Raw genomic sequence first — 22,124 nt, forward strand, 5'->3', positions numbered from 1 at the left:
AGTCCTTACAAACCCTATGGGACCTCGGAGAGAACAGTCCTAACAAACACTAAGGGACCTCGGAGAGACCAGTCCTTATAAACCCTGTGGGACCTAAGAGAACCCAGTCCATGTAATCCCTGTGGGAGTTGGGACCCTGGAGAGCCCAGTCATTACAAATAATGTGGGACCTCAGACACCCCAGTCATTAACACCCTGTGGGACCTCGGAAAGCCCAATCCTTACAAACCCTGTGGGACCTCAGAGAGCCCAGTCCTTACAAACCCTATGGGACCCCAGAGAGCCCAGTCCTTATAAACTCTGTGGGACCTCAGAGAGCCCAGTACTTACAAACCCTATGGGACCCCAGAGAGCCCAGTCCTTAAAAACCCTGTGGAACCTCAGAGAGCCCAGTCCTTACAAACCCTGTGGTACCTCGGAGAGCCCTGTGGGACCTCAGGGAGCCCAGTCCTTACAAACCCTATGGGACCCCAGAGAGCCCAGTCCTTGCAAACCCTATGGGACCAGAGAGAGCCCAGTCCTTACAAACTCTGTGGGACCTCAGAGAGCCCAGTCCTTACAAACCCTGAGGTACCCCAGAGAGCCCAGTCCTTACAAACCCTGTGGGATCTCAGAGAGACCAGTCCTTACAAACCCTACTAGACCCCAGAGAGACCAGTCCTTACAAACCCTGTGGGGTCCCAGTCCTTACAAACCCTATGAGACCTCGGAGAGAACAGTCCTTACAAACACTAAGGGACCTCGGAGAGACCAGTCCTTATTAAACCCTGTGGGACCTAAGAGAACCCAGTCCTTGAAAACCCTGTGGGAGTCGGGACCCTGGAGAGCCCAGTCATGACAAACAATGTGGGACCTCAGACACCCCAGTCCTTAACACCCTGTGGGACCTCAGAAAGCCCAATCCTTACAAACCCTATGGGACCCCAGAGAGCCCAGTCCTTGCAAACCCTATGGGACCAGAGAGAGCCCAGTCCTTACAAACTCTGTGGGACCTCAGTGAGACCATGCCTTACAAACCCTGTGGGACCTCAGACAGCCTAGGCCTTACAAACTAGGCCTTACAAACCCTGTGGGACCTCAGACAGCCCAGGCCTTACAAACCCTGTGGGACCTCAGAGAGCCCTGTGGGACCTCAGAGAGCCCAGTCCTTACAAAACCCGTGGAACCCCAGATAGCCCAGTCCTTACAAACCCTGTGGGGTCTTAGAGATCCCTGTGGGACCTCAGGGAGCCAAGTACTTACACACCCTGTGGGACCTAAGAGAGCCCTGTGGGACCTCAGGGAGCCCAGGCCTTACAAACAATGTGGGACCCCAGAGAGCCCAGTCATACAAACCCTGTGGGACCTCAGAGTGACAAGTCCTTACAAACCCCATGGGACCCCAGAGAGCCCAGTCCTTACAAACCCTGTGGGACCTCAGAGTGCCCAGTCCTTAAAAACCCTAGGGGACCTCAGAGAGCCCAGTCCTTACAAACCCTGATCCCCAGATAGCCCAGTCCTTAGAGACCCTATGGGACCTAAGACAGCCCTGAGGGACCTCAGGGAGCCCAGTCCTTACAAACTCTGTGGGACCTCAGAAAGCCCATGAGTTACAACCATGTGGGACCTCAGACAGCCCAGTCCTTACAAACTTTGGGGGACATCAGAGAGCCCAGTCCTTACAAACTCTGTGGGACCTCAGAGAGACCATGCCTTACAAACCCTGTGGGACCTCAGACAGCCTACGCCTTACTAATTAGGCCTTACAAACCCTGTGGGACCTCAGACAGCCCAGGCCTTACAAACCCTGTGGGACCTCAGAGAGCCCTGTGGGACCTCAGAGAGCCCAGTCCTTACAAAACCTGTGGAACCCCAGATAGCCCAGTCCTTACAAACCCTGTGGGGTCTTAGAGAGCCCTGTGGGACCTCAGGGAGCCAAGTACTTACAAACTCTGTGGGAACTCAGACGGCCCAGTCCTTACAAACCCTGGGGAACCTCGGAGAGCCCTGTGGGACCTCAGAGGGCCCAGTCCTTACAAACCCTGTGGGACCTCAGAGAGCCCAGTCCTTACAAACCCTGTGGGACCCCAGGGAGCCTGGTCCTTACAAACCCTGTGGGGCCTAAGAGAGCCCTATGGAACCTCGGAGAGGCCAGTCTTTACAAACCCTATTGGACCTCAGACAGCCCTGTCCTTACAGACCCTATGGGACCTCGGAGAGACCAGCCCTTACAAACCCTGTGGGACCCCATGGAGCCTGGTCCTTACAAACCCTGTGGGGCCTAAGAGAGCCCTATGGAACCTCGGAGAGGCCAGTACTTACAAAGCCTGGGGTACCCCAGAGAGCCCAGTCCTTACAAACCCTGTGGGACCCGAGAGAGCCTAGTCCTTGCAAACCCTGTGGGACCTCTGAGAGCCCAGTCCTTACAAACCCTATGGCACCCAGAGAGCCCAATCCTTGAAATCCCTTTGGGACCCCAGAGAGCCCAGCCCTTACACCCATATGGGACCTCGGAGAGCCCAGTCTTTACAAACTCTATGTGACCTCAGAGAGCCCAGTCCTTAGAAACCCTATGGGACCCCAGTCCTTACAAACCCCATGGGACCCCAGAGAGCCTGGTCCTTGCAAACCCCGTGGAACCTCAGAGAGCCCAGTCCTTACAAACCCTGTGGGACCTCAGAGAGCCTGGTCCTTAGAAACCCTATGGGACCTCAGAGAGCCCATGCCTTACAACCATGGGGGACCTCAGAGAGCCCAGTCCTTACAAACCTTGTGGGACCTCAGAGAGCCCTGTGGGACCTCAGTGAGCCCAAACCTTACAAAGCCTGTTGAACCTCAGAGAGCCCAAACCTTACAAACCCTGTGGAACCCCAGATAGCTCTGTCCTTACAAACCCTGTAGGGCCTAAGAGAGCCCAGTCCTTGCAAACCCTATGGGACCTCAGAGATCGCTGTGGGACCTCAGAGCCCATTACTTACAAACCCTGGGGGACCTCAGAGAGCCCAGTGGGACCTCAGAGAGGCCAGTCCTTACACACACTGTGGGACCTTAGAAAGCCCAGTCCTTACAAACCCTAGAGGACCTCAGAGAGCCCATGCCTTAAAACCATGGGGGACCTCAGACAGCCCAGTCCTTACAAACCCTGGGGGACCTCAGAGAGCCCTGTGGGACCTCAGAGAGCCCAGTGCTTACACACACTGTGGTACCTTAGAAAGTCCAGTCCTTACAAACCCTAGGGGACCTCAGAGAGCCCAGTCCTTACAAACCCTGTGGGACCTCAGAGAGCCCTGTGGGACCTCAGTGAGCCCAAACCTTACAAAGCCTGTGGGACCTCAGAGAGCCCAAACCTTACAAACACTGTGGAACCCCAGATAGCTCAGTCCTTACAAACCCTGTAGTGCCTAAGAGAGCCCCGTCCTTGCAAACCCTGTGGGACCTCAGAGAACCCTGTGGGACCTCAAAGCCCAGTCCTTACAAACCCTGGGAGACCTCAGAGAGCCCTGTGGGACCTCAGGGAGACCTGTCCTTACACACACTGTGGGACCTCAGAAAGCCCAGTCCTTACAAACCATAGGGGACCTCAGAGAGCCCATGCATTACAACCCTGTGGGACCCCAGAGAGCCCAGTCCTTACAAACCCTAGGGGACATCAGAGAGCCCAGTCCTTACAAACCCTATGGGAACCCAGAGAGCCTGGTCCTTACAAAACGTATGGGACCCCAGAGAGCCTGGTCCTTACTAAACGTATGGGACCTCAGAAATCCCCTTCCTAACAAACCCTGTGGGACCTCAGCGAGCCCTGTGGGACCTCAGGGAGCCCAGTCCTTACAAACCATGTAGGGCCTAAGAGAGCCCAGTCCTTGCAAACCCTGTGGGACCCCAGATAGCCCAGTCCTTACAAACTCTGTGGGACCTCAGAGAGTCCATGCCTTACAACCACGTGGGACCTCAGACAGCCCAGGCCTTACAAAGCCTGTGGGGCCTCAGACAGCCCAGTCCTTACAAACCCTGGGGGACCTCAGAAAGCCCAGTCCTTACAAATCCTATGTGGGACCCCTGAGAGCCCAGTCCTTAAAAACCCTGTGGGACCTCAGAGAGCCCAGTACCCGACAATATAACAATGGAACATGCAGCAAGAATGAAAAGAGTTTGACACTTACACGCCACATACACAACATGAAAAAAAGACCAATCACACTTACTAGCCACGAAAGATGAGCGGGACCTGCCAGGACAGCACTCCCTTCTGCTGCCGGACAACAAACAACAGGGGGAACTGCAGGTCATCGGACGAGGAGCTCACCGCCACCCGGAAGGCATCCACCTGTGGAGAGAGGAGAGAGGTAAGGATGGGTGTCTGTGCATAACTGCAAAGCGCCTCACAGCAAGAGATCTCTAGCACAAGCGCTATAATACCACAACCATCCACCTGTGGAGAGAGGTAAGGGTGGGTGTCTGTGCATAACTGCAAAGCGCCTCACAGCAAGTGATCTCTAGCACAAGCGCTATAATACCACAACCATCCACCTGTGGAGAGAGGTAAGGGTGGGTGTCTGTGCATAACTGCAAAGCGCCTCACAGCAAGAGATCTCTAGCACAAGCGCTATAATACCACAACCATCCACCTGTGGAGAGAGGTAAGGGTGGGTGTCTGTGCACACCTTCGAAGCGCCTCGCCTAGGCTGCAAGAGGCCTCTAGCACAAGCGCTATAATACCACAACCCGCAGTTTCCTAGTCATTGAGTAGGCGCCGCCCTTTCAGGCGGTATGGTGGTACCCCCCAAAAGAATATTTTACAACTATATTGGGAATTAAAAAGATAGGGTTTTATGAAGCTCTAAAGGGGAGTGTGCAGAGGCCTGGTCCCTGTCAGCCTTCCATATACATACTGTGATGCATGCATCCTTTTGTCACACACATTGTGAGGTATGCATCCTTTTGTCACACACATTGTGAGGTTTGCATCCTTTTGTCACACACACTGTGAGGTATGCACCCTTTTGTCACACACATTGTGAGGTATGCATCCTTTTGTCACACACATTGTGAGGTATGCCATCCTTTTGTCACACACATTGTGAGGTACGAGTTATGCACCCTTTATGCATCCTTTTGTCACATACATTGTGAGGTATGCATCCTTTTGTCACACACATTGTGAGGTATCACACACATCGTGAGGTATGCATCCTTTTGTCACACACATTGTGAGGTATGCATCCTTTTGTCACACACATTGTGAGGTATGCATCCTTTTGTCACACACATTGTGAGGTGTCACACACATTGTGAGGTATCACACACATCGTGAGGTATGCATCCTTTTGTCACACACATTGTGAGGTATGCATCATTTTGTCACACACATTGTGAGGTATCACACACATTGTGAGGTATGCATCCTTTTGTCACCCACATTGTGAGGTATGCATCTTTTTGTCACACACATTGTGAGGTATGCATCCTTTTGTCACATACATTGTGATGTTTGCATCCTTTTGTCTTCACCCGTAAAAGGACCCTGAGGGGAAGAGGAGGGGGTGCAGGAATTTAATACTTCCAGTGACTTCTCCGCAGGAATGTAATACTTAAAGGGAATGTACAAGCACTTTTAACTGGAAATGCAATAATTAATGGGAATACAAAAGCACTTTCCACCTGGAATGCAATACTCCCAATAGGAAAGAACGGTGACTTCTCGGCTGGAATGCTATATGTTAGACCTGTCAGCCCTTTGGGTGGTCCCTCCTCATCATTATTTATTTTGTCCCACTTTTGCCTCAAACCCTGTTTGAATTTTTCCTTTTTGGGAACCACCAGACTTTTTTCGTGCTGCTGCAGATTCAGGGAGCCATTTTAGCTACCCCTGAAACTTCTGTCTGAGGGCCTGGAGCACAAAATGGTGGCCACCTGTGACATCACCAGCATCCACTGGAACCTACCAGCACCTTCCAGAACATTCCAGAACCCTGTGACAGTTGGAGGCGGTTTAGAATGTTGGGAAGCTAAGACAGAGAGTTGGCAGTTGGAGCTGGCAGTTGGCACCTGACTGGTGAAGGGTGAGCAGCACAAACTTGAAGGAGGAAGGAGTGAAGCAGCAGGGGTGGAAACTTGTGCCTGGAGTGGGGTCCATAAACCCACCCTTGATACTAGTCCCTACTGACGGAGCCCAGCCTAGAGCCCTGTGTGGGAAGAAGTCATAAAAACCATCCTGAGGACCTGGACAGCAGGAACAGGCCTTAGAAACAAGAGAACAGCAAGATCCTGACCTGGAAGCTGGTTTCCCTGAAGTCCGACGTCGAGTAGCCTAAGACCTGGAGCCCGAGGTGGAGAAGCGGCGCTGACTGGAAAAGCAGACGTCGTACCCGGAGCCGCCAGAGGTCGAGAGAGGGCGCCGTCAGAGGTCGTGAGGAATACCAGAGGTCGAGGAGGAAGTCACCCGAGGTCGAGTGAGCGGCGTCATCGGAGGAGTGAAGTCCGCCCTCCGGAGTCGTCGGAGACCAAGGTGAAGTGTACCGGAGGTCGGGAGTGAGGATCGCACTCCGGAGTCGCCGGAACCTGAGAGAATCGTGCCGGAGGTCGGGAGTGGAGGTCGCACTCCGGAGTCGCCGGAAACCTAAGGAGAGGAGCACCGGAGGTCGGGAGTGAGGATCGCACTCCGGAGCCGCCGGAAGTCGACATCGAGTCAAGGCCGGCCGACGTCATCGAATCCGAGGTCGCCATCGGACCGGAGCCGCCCGAGGTCGACATCGAGTAAAGACTGCCCGACGCCATCGAATCGGAGGTCGAGATCGAACCGAGGCCGCTGACATCGAGACCGGAGCCGCCTACCGGCGTCGTCAAAGAACTGACATTGTGCCGAGGCCGCCGACATCGAACCGGAACCGCCTCACGGCATCGACACGATTCCAGCGGCGTCGGAGCATCAGAAAAAGGGCAGTAAGTGGAGTAGAGGGCGCCTAAGGCCCTGTGGAGACCTGAGAGACTGCTCTAAGGTGCCAGGGGTGAACTGGGACTAATCTAGAGAGGTTGTGTGGAGAGAGAGAGCCAGGTCTCTGGTATTTTCCCCCTTTATCTACCTCAGTTTAGGCCTCAGCCTTGTCCAAGCCAGGGAGTAGACACCCTCAAGCCTTCCACATCCCCACAAGCTGTGCCTGGGCCAAATCAGCCCTTAGGAATCAAAAGTGATCTGATTCCATGAGTGTCACTGTCAGCTTTTAAGTATTTATTAGGGGCATTGTATTTATTGTATTTAACCTATTTATTGTTCCACTGTATTTATTGGTCCACAGTATTTATTGATGCACAATATTTATTGGTTACAGTATTTATTGCCTCAGAATATTTAATTGCCTGTCTGTATTGCACTTGTATTTATGCCTTCAGTATTTATGAGCACCCCTATTTATTGAATCATTAAGCCAATATTTATTTGTCCTGCACTTTCTAAAAAGTTTGTATATTGTGATTGTTATTTATTTTCTCCAATCAGCAACTAAGAGAAAAAGAAGATAAAGAAAGATATTTTCATAATTTTTACGGTGTAGAGTCGTTTTTGGAACGGATGCACGCATGGTTATTGTTTGGGTATGTTGTATGCTTAGCACGGAGCCTGATTCCTGACCACTCGAGCCAAGCTACCACAGTGTGTCCGGAAGACCACCACCACCCCTTCTAGTGTGGGAGTGGTTTTCCAACATAAATTGGTGTTCAGTGGTGGGATAGAGCTGTGCCTACGTATACTCAACAATAACTGTGGGTAGTCCATAGGCCTACACCGGGAGTTTTCTCAAAGCGGCCTTCCTAATTGTGGGTTTTTGTTTTTTCCAAATTTACTCTGGTGGTGGGAGGAGGTATTATTAAAGGTACCCCCCCTGCATAGTTACTGCACAAAACCTGTCCTCTAACCTGAGTGGGCAAGATGGAGTTTGTACTAGAAAATCTGGAAACGTACACTGTGGCCCAACTCAGGGAGTTTTGCCAGCGGGAGGGGGTGTACTGTCCCCCAGGAGCAAAGAAGGGTGCACTCCAAACCAGCTTAAGGGCTTGGGGGGAGGCACGCCGAGAAAGCAAGGCTGAGGAGGAAGACAGGGATGGAGAGCCTGACACCGAGGGGGCTGAGATGTACCAACCTGAGGTGGGGAACCTGTCAGCAGGGCCCAGGACCATTTCTAGGAAGGGCAGCAGTGCCTCTAGCGGTGGCTTGTCTGAAGTGGAGTTAACAGACCGGAGGGAGAAAAGACAGCTCACATGGGACTTAGCAAGGCTGGAGAAGGAGAAGGAGGAGCAGAGGATGGCCCATGAATTACGACTGAAAGAAATAGATCTTCAGATCTTGAGAATCGGGGCACAACCTGTTCCTAATGGTGGCAGCCAGACCCAAGAGATCACCAGGGAATCTAAACCATACCTGCCAAAGGACATAGTAGCTAGCTATGGTGTGGGCGACGATATCGCCAAGTGGCTAGCGGCCTATGAGGTCTCACTGAGGGCCCATGGGGTTCCAGAGAAGTACTGGGGAGGGGGATTGTACAAGTACATGCCTCCAGCTGGTAGGGATGCTTTATTGGCCCTCGAAGAGGATGAGCAGACCCACTACCCCACCATGAAACTGGCGCTCATCAGAAAGTTTGGACTAACACCTGAAAAGTACAGACAGAAGTTCAGGGGTAGTCACAAACTGGGCACACAGAATTGGGTGGACTTCCTGGACTATGCAAAGAAGGCAATGGAAGGTTGGATTCAGGGCAGTGAAGTGAGGAACTACGAGGGGCTGTTTGACCTAGTACTGAAGGAACACCTGCTCGAGAAATGTTTCCCTGAACTGCGGCAACACCTGGTGGATAGCAAGCTGACCAGTCCCCGGAAGCTTGCTGAGGAGGCGGACATTTGGGCTAGTACCCGGGTGTCCACAAGGGGGACTGGAGGGGATACTCAAAAGGCCGGACAGGGCGCCCCCCAGAAGAAAGAGGGAGGGGAAAAGAAAAAGGAGTTCTCCAAAGGCCCCCAAAATAACTTCCAAGGGAAGGGAACAGGATTCACCCCTAAGGCTAACCCGCCCAGAAACCCTAATCCTGGCCAGAGTCAGCAGCCAAGGGTTGTCCATTGCTATGAGTGCGGTGGCGTTGGACACTATAAAGGAGATCCGAAGTGCTTGAAACGACCACCCCCTCCCACTGGAGGAAAGACCCCCGGAGTAGCTAGTGTAGTGCTCGGGGAGGAGATGCCCTTAACTAAGGGAAGGGAGTGGGCGGGTGTCACTTTAGTGTCCCTGGGAGAACGGGAGATGGTTCCTAAGATCCAGGTGCCCGCAAATACTGCAAAGTATGGGCAGTGGGTCACCATCAACGGCCAAAGAGGGGAGGCTCTGAGAGACACAGGAGCCAGTATGACTATGGTGCGTAGCCAACTGGTGTCTCCAGAGCAGGTAATTCCCGATGTACTCCACCCAGCCGCGATGGCTGACGGCAGAACAGGCCACTATCCAGTGGCCGAGGTTCCCTTTGAATGGGGGGGGGTTGCAGGTTCACTTCGAGTTGCCGTAAGCCCTGCCGTGCCAGTCGATTGTCTGCTGGGGAATGACATGGAGCACAACGCTTGGAAGGAGGTGGAATACCGGACTCACACCGAGATGCTGGGTACACCTGACTGGGCCTGTGTTAGCACAAGGTCCACGACTACCCGAAGAGGGAGTTCATTTCGGCTGGAGCCTGGAACAAAGGCCCAGCCAGCTGCCAGTCAAGGGAAGAACCGAGGACAGGAGGAGCCTGCCTCGGCGTCCCCACCCCGTAGGACGGATAGGCCACCGGAGGTGGTGGACCAGGAGTCTGCGGTGGGGGACGTTACCAACCTGGAGGACCTACCCATCCCGGCCGAGTGGCACGTGGAGGGAGGCCCGTCCAGGGAGGAATTCTGCCAGGGCCAGAGGGAGTGCCCTACCCTTGAGGGGCTGAGGCGACAGGCCGAAGCCCAGGCAGCAGGGAACGTTGAAGGGAACTACAGTGTTTACTGGGAGGATGGCCTCCTCTACAGTGAACCCAAGGCACCCCTACACGGATCGTCACGAGCCTTGGTAGTTCCTCAACGTTATCGAGCCTTCCTTCTGGAGTTGGCTCACGAGATACCATTGGCAGGACACCTGGGGCAAGACAAGACCTTCGCCCGTCTTGTCCCACACTTTTATTGGCCTCAGATGAAAGTGTCGTCCGATACCTACTGCCGGACATGTGTGTCTTGCCAAGCCAGTGGGAAAACAGGGGTGAAGCTGAAAGCTCCCCTGGAACCACTTCCGGTCGTTAGCACCCCCTTTGAAAGGGTGGGCATCGACATTGTGGGTCCGTTAGATCCACCGACTACAGCTGGTCACAGGTTTATCCTGGTTCTGGTGGATCATGCCACACGGTACCCAGAGGCAATACCTCTGAGGACCATAACAGCACCTGTTGTGGCTAGGGCCCTGATGGGAATCTTTACCCGAGTGGGTTTTCCCAAGGAAGTTGTGTCCGACAGGGGGACCAACTTCATGTCAGCGTACATGCGGGCCATGTGGAAGGAGTGTGGAGTGACATACCGGTTCACCACTCCTTACCACCCCCAGACAAATGGTCTGGTGGAGAGGTTTAACAAAACCTTGAAGGGCATGATCAGAAGTCTGCCTGAAAGCCTGCGGAGGAAATGGGACGTCCTCCTACCCTGTTTACTTTTTTCCTACAGGGAAGTGCCACAGAAGGGAGTGGGCTTCAGCCCCTTCGAGCTTCTGTATGGGCACCCTGTACGTGGACCTCTCAACCTGGTGAGAGACGGATGGGAAAGAACTCCCAGAAAGCTTCCCCAGGATGTGGTGAGCTACATGCTGGCCTTCCGGAGCCAAATGGCTAAGTTGTGGAAGCAAGCTTCTGACAACTTGGAAGCCAGCCAAGCAGTGATGAAGGCGTGGTATGACCACAACGCTCACCCGGTGGAGTTGGAGCCTGGCCAGAAGGTGTGGGTGATCGAACCGGGAGAGCTTAGTGCCCTCCAGGATCGCTGGTCAGGACCCTTTGAGGTGTTGGAGAAGAAGGGTAAGGCTACCTACTTGGTGGACCTGAAGACCTCTCGTCAGCCCCTGCGGGTGCTGCATGCCAACCGCCTCAAACCCCACCACGAGAGGCCCGAAGTCATCTTGATGATGGTGACTGACGGAGGAGAGGACGTGGAAAGCGAGCCTCTCCCTGATCTGTTTGCGTCTCAAGAGAAGGATGGGTCGGTGGAGGGAGTGATTCTCTCCCCATCTCTAACTCCTGAACAGCAGGAGGACTGTCGCCAGGTCCTGGGGCAGTACTCCTCGTTGTTCTCCCTTGTCCCGGGTAGGACTCACCTGTGCGTCCATGACGTGGACACAGGAGACAGCCCACCTGTGAAGTCCAAGATCTACCGGATGTCAGACAAGGTGAAGGCCAGCATTCATAGTGAAGTCACTAAGATGCTGGAGCTAGGAGTGATCGAACCTTCTAGCAGCCCCTGGTCCAGTCCGGTGGTGTTAGTACCAAAAGCTGCACCACCGGGTGCCCAACCAGAACTGAGGTTCTGTGTGGACTATCGGGGACTGAATTCAGTGACCAAAACTGATGCTCATCCGATCCCTAGGGCGGATGAATTGATTGACCGGCTGGGAGCTGCCCAATATCTAAGTACCTTTGACCTTACTTCAGGGTACTGGCAGATCTCTTTGACTGATGGAGCAAGGGAAAGGTCAGCCTTCTCCACGCCCAATGGCCACTACCAGTTCTGTGTGATGCCCTTTGGGCTCAAGAACGCACCTGCCACGTTTCAGCGCCTGGTAAACCAGATCCTCACCGGAATGGAGAGTTTCTCTGCTGCTTATCTGGATGACATAGCCGTCTTCAGTAACAGCTGGGAGGATCACTTGCGTCACCTGCAAGCTGTTCTCCAGGCCCTGAGACAAGCTGGATTGACGATCAAGGCCAGCAAGTGCCAGATCGGGCAGGGGTCGGTAGTGTACCTTGGACACTTGGTGGGTAGGGGAGCGGTGCAACCCCTCCAGGCGAAGATCGAGGCCATCATGGCCTGGGAACCCCCCAAGACACAGACTGAGGTCCGAGCATTTTTGGGCCTCACGGGATACTACCGCCGCTTCGTGAAGGGGTACGGTACCATCGTAGCCCCCCTCACGGAGCTCACGTCCAAGAAACAACCTCGACGGGTAGTCTGGACGGAGGCTTGTCAGCAAGCCTTTGTGAGATTGAAGAAAGCCATGTGCGAGGCCCCGGTCTTAAGGGCCCCAGACTTTTCCAAGGAGTTCATTGTCCAGACAGATGCATCAGAACATGGCATTGGGGCAGTGTTATCGCAACTCAACGAAGAGGGTCTGGATCAACCCGTGGTCTTCCTATCCCGGAGACTACTTCCCAGGGAACAGAAGTGGAGTGCAATAGAGCGTGAAGCCTTTGCAGTGGTATGGGCTCTGAAGAAGTTGCGGCCATACCTGTTTGGCTCGCACTTCCTAGTTCAGACCGACCACAGACCCCTTCGTTGGCTGATGCAAATGAAGGGGGAGAATCCCAAGTTGTTGAGGTGGTCTATTTCCCTACAGGGAATGGACTTTCAGGTGGAACATCGGCCTGGAGTGGACCACGCCAATGCAGACGGTCTCTCAAGGTATTTCCGCCTTAGTGATGAGAACTCCCAAGGGGTTGGGTAGCTCTCCCCACTTTCAGCTGGGGGGGACGCGTGTTAGACCTGTCAGCCCTTTGGGTGGTCCCTCCTCATCATTATTTATTTTGTCCCACTTTTGCCTCAAACCCTGTTTGAATTTTTCCTTTTTGGGAACCACCAGACTTTTTTCGTGCTGCTGCAGATTCAGGGAGCCATTTTAGCTACCCCTGAAACTTCTGTCTGAGGGCCTGGAGCACAAAATGGTGGCCACCTGTGACATCACCAGCATCCACTGGAACCTACCAGCACCTTCCAGAACATTCCAGAACCCTGTGACAGTTGGAGGCGGTTTAGAATGTTGCGAAGCTAAGACAGAGAGTTGGCAGTTGGAGCTGGCAGTTGGCACCTGACTGGTGAAGGGTGAGCAGCACAAACTTGAAGGAGGAAGGAGTGAAGCAGCAGGGGTGGAAACTTGTGCCTGGAGTGGGGTCCATAAACCCACCCTTGATACTAGTCCCTACTGACGGAGCCCAGCCTAGAGCCCTGTGTGGGAAGAAGTCAGAAAAACCATCCTGAGGACCTGGACAGCAGGAACAGGCCTTAGAAACAAGAGAACAGCAAGATCCTGACCTGGAAGCTGGTTTCCCTGAAGTCCGACGTCGAGTAGCCTAAGACCTGGAGCCCGAGGTGGAGAAGCGGCGCTGACTGGAAAAGCAGACGTCGTACCCGGAGCCGCCAGAGGTCGAGAGAGGGCGCCGTCAGAGGTCGTGAGGAATACCAGAGGTCGAGGAGGAAGTCACCCGAGGTCGAGTGAGCGGCGTCATCGGAGGAGTGAAGTCCGCCCTCCGGAGTCGTCGGAGACCAAGGTGAAGTGTACCGGAGGTCGGGAGTGAGGATCGCACTCCGGAGTCGCCGGAACCTGAGAGAATCGTGCCGGAGGTCGGGAGTGGAGGTCGCACTCCGGAGTCGCCGGAAACCTAAGGAGAGGAGCACCGGAGGTCGGGAGTGAGGATCGCACTCCGGAGCCGCCGGAAGTCGACATCGAGTCAAGGCCGGCCGACGTCATCGAATCCGAGGTCGCCATCGGACCGGAGCCGCCCGAGGTCGACATCGAGTAAAGACTGCCCGACGCCATCGAATCGGAGGTCGAGATCGAACCGAGGCCGCTGACATCGAGACCGGAGCCGCCTACCGGCGTCGTCAAAGAACTGACATTGTGCCGAGGCCGCCGACATCGAACCGGAACCGCCTCACGGCATCGACACGACTCCAGCGGCGTCGGAGCATCAGAAAAAGGGCAGTAAGTGGAGTAGAGGGCGCCTAAGGCCCTGTGGAGACCTGAGAGACTGCTCTAAGGTGCCAGGGGTGAACTGGGACTAATCTAGAGAGGTTGTGTGGAGAGAGAGAGCCAGGTCTCTGGTATTTTCCCCCTTTATCTACCTCAGTTTAGGCCTCAGCCTTGTCCAAGCCAGGGAGTAGACACCCTCAAGCCTTCCACATCCCCACAAGCTGTGCCTGGGCCAAATCAGCCCTTAGGAATCAAAAGTGATCTGATTCCATGAGTGTCACTGTCAGCTTTTAAGTATTTATTAGGGGCATTGTATTTATTGTATTTAACCTATTTATTGTTCCACTGTATTTATTGGTCCACAGTATTTATTGATGCACAATATTTATTGGTTACAGTATTTATTGCCTCAGAATATTTAATTGCCTGTCTGTATTGCACTTGTATTTATGCCTTCAGTATTTATGAGCACCCCTATTTATTGAATCATTAAGCCAATATTTATTTGTCCTGCACTTTCTAAAAAGTTTGTATATTGTGATTGTTATTTATTTTCTCCAATCAGCAACTAAGAGAAAAAGAAGATAAAGAAAGATATTTTCATAATTTTTACGGTGTAGAGTCGTTTTTGGAACGGATGCACGCATGGTTATTGTTTGGGTATGTTGTATGCTTAGCACGGAGCCTGATTCCTGACCACTCGAGCCAAGCTACCACAGTGTGTCCGGAAGACCACCACCACCCCTTCTAGTGTGGGAGTGGTTTTCCAACACTATACTATTAGTTCTAACACTTTTTTTAAAATTATAAAACACAAGTAACATTTATTGGCTACAGACAGTGATCAAACAGTGCTGGACAACAAATGCAACATTTCTTGGAGTCTTTTCCCCTTTTCCCCAACTTCTCCCTTTCCCTTTTCTGGTACGCAGAACATCCCAAACTTTAAATGCAGATTCATCCAACACACCATCCAGGCCCATTCCTATCCCTATCAAACTCTTGGACAAGCGATGATGGTGCTGTAGGCCAAAGCCAACCTTGACAGGAATACAGACAGGAGAGGACAGGAAAATGTCCTCTCTACTACCCTAGTTCTCCCTCACCCCTGGCGCGTGTCCCATGATCGACACAGCCAGCACCCCCTTTGTTTGTCCCCTCTGTTCTCTGTTCCCCTCTGCTCCTTGACAAAGCCATCCAAGATCTTCCCAAACCTACATTTTCATCATTCATTTGGCAAATTCTGTTTTTTAGTAGGAGTCATATGAAACATTTATTGGAGCCAGGCCTCTGGTTTTGGGCAGCCATTAGTTCTCCATACTCTCAATATACAAAGTTTAGCCATTATTATTACTGTTAATATTGTTCTGAGTTCTATATAGCGCTAGCTAGACCCGAAGGTATCAGAGCGCTTTACATGTTATGTAATAACATTTACAAGAGGTACATGAGTTTTATTTGACTTAGGGCTATGAGGCCTTATGTAGAGGTGACTTACATATATTACATGGAGTGTTTGTGGGCCTGGCACACAGGGTGTGTGTCAGGTCGTGTTTTCACATTTGTTTGCACCATCTCACTCAGTCTGCAATGGAAGTTTGCATGAGTTTGGTCGTGGGTCCCTTAGGGTGGCACAATACATGCTGCAGCCTTTAGGGACCCCTTCAGTACCCCTGCCCCAACACCATCGTCCTTCAGACCATCTCCTGTGTTGATGTGTAGTCTCTGGGTACACTGCCGTGTCATGAGGCGCCTCCACGTGGCCTAGCTAAGGGCCTGTGATGTCTAAGGTACCACTCATTACCTTCCTAATCTCTACCCAGCTTGTCTCCCAATTTGTGATAAAAAGAAGAAGGGCCCATGAAACATTTGCCTTTCCCAGACTACGTGTGCTACATCACTCTCCGATTGGGGGCATCTCCAATGCTGCCCTGCAGACAGTGATATTTTGGGTGACCAGTACCATCAGTGTAAGATTTTACAGTACCCAACCGTGTTCCACGGTTATCTGTAGTGTGTCCACACAAGATCAGTCCGTCATTCTCAGTGTAAACTTCACTGATGTGGGTTGTAGGTTCCCCTACATCAGGGTTCTCCAAAGTCGGTCCTGGAGGGCCGGATCCATGCCAGATATTTAGGATGACTACACATGTCTGAATGGGGATATGATCAAAACCTGGCACGGATCCAGCTCTCCAGGACCAACTGTGCAGGATCCTGTTTACATAATCAAACCCTGTTCTTTTGCACCCAAGAGAGCTGGTGCGCCTCTTGATGGCGTAAAAACGTTACCTGTCATACTATGCATACCAACAAAATGTGGAATGGCTCCAGAATCTGGATGAATCTGGTTCACAAGAAACGACATTACACCGTCCTGCTGCTGGGCTTAAAGAGGGTATGTAAAATATCCGGGGATGTGTACATCTGGCGGACTCAAGTGACCTAGATTCATATAGTTTACGTCTATGTGGATTGTTTATGCCTGTGTGCAAGTTACATATTATTGCTAATTTACACACAGCTCCTTCCATACTTAAAATAAATTACAATATAGTATCTTCTCCAGTTTCATATACATGAGTCACACAAATACATTACGCAAAGGCATTTTGTAGTACGTAAAGTAGTTCTCCCCGGTCCTCTTTTACACTCTCTCACAAGTCTCAGTGAATTAGACCCAAACACAAACTACGAATATTCAGGGATTATTCACACACAATTAGTACAAATACAAAAGGCCGTGCCCTTTCTGCATTTTTACTGATAGGGAGTTGGACATTTTGGGGTGGATTCACAAAGGCATGTTAGAGAACGCAAAAGAGTGCGCTTGTAGAATTCGTCCCATACTCACAAATGCTTCTGTGAATCAGGTTCCACAGCATTAGTGCCACAGATATACAAGCGCTTGATCAAGTGCAAAGTGAAAATGGCCACACTTTTCTCCACTCTGACGTAACCGCAGTCAGGGAGAACACAGGTTCATGCCAGGTTGAACATTAGCGTCTGTATTGTAGTTAAGGTTATAGATAGTAAATGCCTTACCAGGAGAAGAACAGAGCTCACCGCCCCATCCGCCCTCTCACATCACTAACATTGCATAGACATCACTAGTGAAGGGACAAGCCAGGATACAACAGAACAGTTTACAATAATATTACTCAAAACCGCTGTATTTTTCCAGGTTTTTCCTGCTACAATCTCTGTCTTACGCTTCTTTCTTTTCTGAACTGCCACAACTACTGAGTAATTCACTCCTTTGCAGGCACCAACCATGGATGGCATTGGCTGCCAATGGGCACTTCCTTGACACCCCTCTTGGTACACCCTACTCATACTTACTTCACAAAGAGATAAGTTGTGCATTTCTATTCTATATTACAAAGATACAACACCAACTTAAGTTTATGTGTCTGAGTTTTAAGCTGCCTTTTTAGGCCATATGAAACTATAAGAACCATTAAAGACAAGATGATACCATAAGAAATATTTCATCGAAAGATTTTTCAATCCCCTTCTATAAATACATCCCAGTTAAAAAAGTCACTCTATTTAATGTTTCCTTCCAAAAATTAAACCACTTTCCCAATTTAAAATATAAGCCAGTATTATCTCACTTCAGTACATAAGGTATAAGTTATGGAGCTCCTCACATGAGCAGGGTTCTAACAGTAGAGAATAACAGTACTTTACAATGTTTTTTCATAGCCTCACAAAATAAAATCAGAAGAGTCAAATGACAGATCCATCCATACCTTGACATAATGCACATTTTACATCGCAGTTCAAGATGTATACATTACACTTCTCTTTGATTTTATGTTTTTTTTTGCATGAGTGGGCAAAATTGTTCGATTGGTTCTAGTTGTGATCAGGAATATGAGGTCAAGAGTATCAAATTCTTTCCACCTCGTGGAGCCTGGGCTGCACAAAGAAATATGAGGATCACATATTTTACCAATCTTTCTTTGTTTTCTAATTTCTTCCACTCTTTTTTGTGGTTGTTCATTTTTTCTGCATGTTGCTATACGTTTGGGCTGGGTGTTAAATGGGATTCAGGCAAACAAGTTAATTGAGGGCACAATTTAAACCAATTAACTTGTTGTGCTGTTGTGTTAAATAGTTAATTAATTCAAGCAAATTATTAGATGCATGACTGCACAGGTTGTAATCTAGCCTGTGTGTGTAATAACAATAGTTTAAACTGGAATACACATAGCATCTGCAGGAAGAAAGAGCATGCTGACCCCCTCATTATCCTGACAACATCTTGCAATTTCAAGCTTCCATAACCCCAGAAGGCCGCCTCCGCTGCTTGAATTAAGCAATTTACAAACCCATAAGATCTGAAAGCGGCGCGGCTTGCGACCATGGGGCCCGATTTCTAAAATAATTACTAACTGTGCACCTGTGGCTTTACTCCTTCGCATTGGGGCAAATGTACAAACTTTTTAAAATTCACAAAGGTTTCTCAGAGTGCTCCTGAAACATGTGATACTCGTAGGATGCCGGGAGATCTACTGGAAAAGGTTTGGAAATTCTCCAGTAGGTTCTTGTGAGGGCAGTTCCGCATGCGCAATTTTACACATGTAAAAAGGCCCCTACCCACTAGGGAAATAGCACCTTTATTTCTTTTAATTTCTCCAGGGGATTTTTTTTTCCAAGGGGAAAATTGATCTTACTATTTCCCCATTAGCCTTGGGGGTTTTACCTTCCTATTCCTTTATTAAAACAGACTTGACTCCTGCTCCTCATAGGAGTAAACCTCGGACTGTTTCCAAGCAGCGAATGGGTCAAGGAGACATTTAAAATAGCCACAAACTCCTGGGATTCCATAGTGGTTTCCCCAACAGGTCCAAGGACTATACAAAGTGCCCTGAGGGCTCAACGGGCGTTTGCATCCGCTTTGCGCTCCCCCTGTGCACTTTGGTATTACAGAAGGGGCCACAGATGCTTGTGCGGCCCCTTCTGTAATACCAAAAGCGCTGGCACACATAAAGCACCAGCGCTGTCTTCAAGGGGCATTCCCTCATTTGCATGGGGGCATGCCCTATGCAAATGCACGCCGTATTACCGACACGGGCGCAGAGGCAAAGACAGACCGAAAAGGTGGCGCACTGTCAGTGAGCCCGCTGATGGCAGCCCTCTGGAGGCGGGAAAGGTGGTCCTATGGAACCCCCAGACATCCCCTTGAAGGTGGGTGCAGTCACTGACTGCACCCGCCTGCAAGGGAATCTCTATTGCCTTTTAAAAGTGCAGGCGGGTGCTGCCTGCACAATGAAACACGGAGGCAGCGCATTCCCCTTAATGCTGCGCACTTTCCTTCATTGCACCGGACGCTTCTTTTTAGAGGTGCGCCCAGCAGAATGAAGGAAAATGCGCTGCACGTGTAACGCGGCCCCAGGACATCCCACCTTGAAATGCCCACTCACCAGCCCTGGGAGAAGAATGATCCATTTGCAAAAGTAGGCCATATTCAGGTAGTATTGCACATGAATAAAACCCTTTGAGAGATTAAATTCAGGTTTTCTAAATTCCATAAATACATTTCCACTCCTAAACCAATATAGGTGAATCTCCACCCACCAATGACTCTGTGAAGGAAGCCCTCTTTGTCAAAGGTTCACACAGATGACTCAAGACTAGAGAGCCGGGGATAATTTACACCACCAAGACAGTCTTCAAATCCTAAACAAGAAGAAAGCATGTTATGCTTCACCCCTACTCAAAGATGCTTGTATACCTCTACCTATTACTATGCATGCAAATTAAGGATACAACAGAGAAAAGACACAAACGGATTATCCGTGAAAGACAGTCAGACAAATTCTACTCAATTTAAACTCAAATTCATTGAGAACATGCTAATTAAGATTAGGGCTCCCTGTTTCCCGTTTTTACAGATTTTTACACATAAATACAGACAGAAAACCATTTATTTTCCTGTCTGTATTTATTTTTAAATGTGGATAAAAACGGAATATGGGTTGTTTTTGAGCGATTCTAAATGCTGCCAATCATGACTACCAGGCGAATAGCTCTGTCAGTTGAAAGGCAAGGGGGCTAAAAAAATAAAGGAATTATAATAAAAGGCCTAAAACAGCAATAGATATGCAGAACCTTGATATTAAAATGTGCATGTTTCCTTATAAGAGCATATTTTATCATCCGAGTGTGGTTAGATCCCTAAAACCTTTCAGCCGTTCAGGCATGAGTGCATATTTATCGGTCAAATAAATGTAGAAATATACTCATTTCAGATTCATTTTTTCACAAACCCCAAATTAAATATGGATAAATACAGATAACATTAACAAAAAATAAATATGGATAAATACAGACGCAAATGTTAAAACAACAAATATCATAAAACCGGGAGCCCTAATTAAGATGTAACAATTCCCATCACCTCTTACTCAAACTGCGTCCTGACACGTGTTTGAAATGTAATTTATCTTTAGTTAAGACTGAAAAGATCTACATAAAAAAATACATATTAGCCCAATATTTTTGACCTAGAGTATTTTAGGGAAATGCAAACATATTTCTCAGGCAATGCATTGCAAAAGTGACTACTAGGAGGGCAAAATGTCCAGAAAAAAAATAAGTTTGTGAGAGATTTTTTTCAGCAAAATCTTTTCTTCTACAACCCTTTATTTTTGCGTGCAGGGGGGAGATTTTCACTCACATTTTATGGTCTGGCTTGACAGCACAGCTGTCGCCGGACATTTATGTGAGTATCACCAGGAGAGGGGCTTTGGCTCCACCCACATGTTGGAAGCCAGGAGTACAGGTTTTGATTGGGCAGAAGTTGTGTGCTTCCACAAAAAAGTACTTGTCCTCCACACAGCTGTGATCATTATGTTCATTTATCCAGCTGCCTGAGCTTGACCTTTCAGGGGCACGCACATGACATTGCACTGCTATTATATTGTCTTAGAAAATGAGATGGTTTATGTCGTTTCTCTCTGGCACTAGAACAGATGGGAGAAGGGCCGTCAGTACCGTATATGGATTTCTAAATCTGGTTTGAAAGTGCATTCATAAGCCAGACCTATTGACATTGCCAATGCCTGTTTTTTTGAGCCTGCAAACTATTTCTAACATCATTTTTATTGGCATTTTATAGTAATAACATCAAAAGTTTTAGCATGTAGTACAATTATTGCCTGCCAATTTTCCCATCTACTCTTTCCAGTCACCAAATGGTATCATATATTCTATTTTGACAGGATACATTATATTTTTATATATCAGTTATTGGACCTCCAGAACAGCTGGATTATCCTTTGTACGTACATTTTATGTCTCGACTAGGAGGTTTGTAGAATCAGTTCTCACAGTATCAAAGGGTCTGTCGCTGCGTCACAGTGGCAAGAAGGAAGAGAAACGACAGCAAACTATTCATCCAAATTAAAACCAGACATCCGGCTCTGGGTGAAAACAGGTGAACGTTTCTGACAGGCGCAGTGGGTCCCCAATGACAAAAGCGGGCTATTGCCGGTATGGCCTACATGATGCTTGTGGTGGCAAGATATATTTAATTTGTGACATTCCTACACAGGGTATTTCATTATTAGGCCCCGCCTTCAAAGTGCAAGTCTAAAACCCAGTGGCAGCTGTAGGAGAGTAGGGTCTGCTTCCTATGGTCACCCCCACTTTTTGCTTTTGCTTCACTGGTTTTCGACTTAGATGTGGCTGTGGGCCTGCTAATCAGACCCACAGCCCAGCTGTTCTCTCTCTAAATTCAAACTATGTACTTTAGGTACATAACCCAATTGGTAAGGCTCACCTTAGGGGGCCCGGTACAGTGTACCTTAGGTACCCAGGGCATAGGTGTACCCAGGCCTACCAGGGGCTGCAGCATGTATTATGCCACCCCTGGCTGGCCTCCCATCATGACACAACTGGCTGATCACTCAGCTGGGGCAAGGTCGTGTAATCACCCCTTGCTTAGGTATAGTATTCCTATACCTACCTTATATATAGACACATGGGTAACCTGTAAGCCACTCCTATGGCAGGCCTTAACAATCCTGGAGGCAGAGTGCTTGGTAACATGTGAGATGGTGCTCTAGCATGAGCTGAGCCTGTCTGCAGCTTTCCGAACCATGTCCTTATAGCTGTTCTATGATATCGCCTACCATATACTCTTAAAGTGCCTTATAATCCTCGCGGTTATGGTAACTATGGTTTGGCTTTA

The 22,124-nt window shown here is 49.8% G+C and overlaps 1 protein-coding gene across 2 annotated transcripts in view; it reads right to left on the minus strand.

The window, feature by feature from the left end:
• The window catches only part of SIDT1 (SID1 transmembrane family member 1), a 588,249-nt gene that overhangs the window by 264,554 nt on the left and 301,571 nt on the right, over positions 1-22,124 (minus strand). For both annotated transcript variants that reach the window (XM_085621093.1, XM_085621092.1), the window contains exon 2: positions 4,182-4,303. Coding sequence is in view for 1 of the 2 variants with exons in the window: in XM_085621092.1 (XP_085477218.1) it covers positions 4,182-4,303 (122 nt within the window). In the remaining variant the exon portion in view is untranslated. The remainder of the gene's footprint in view (positions 1-4,181; positions 4,304-22,124) is intronic.

This window comes from Triturus cristatus, chromosome 8 (assembly GCF_964204655.1).
Source record: "Triturus cristatus chromosome 8, aTriCri1.1, whole genome shotgun sequence".
Classification (NCBI taxonomy): Eukaryota; Metazoa; Chordata; class Amphibia; order Caudata; family Salamandridae; genus Triturus; species Triturus cristatus.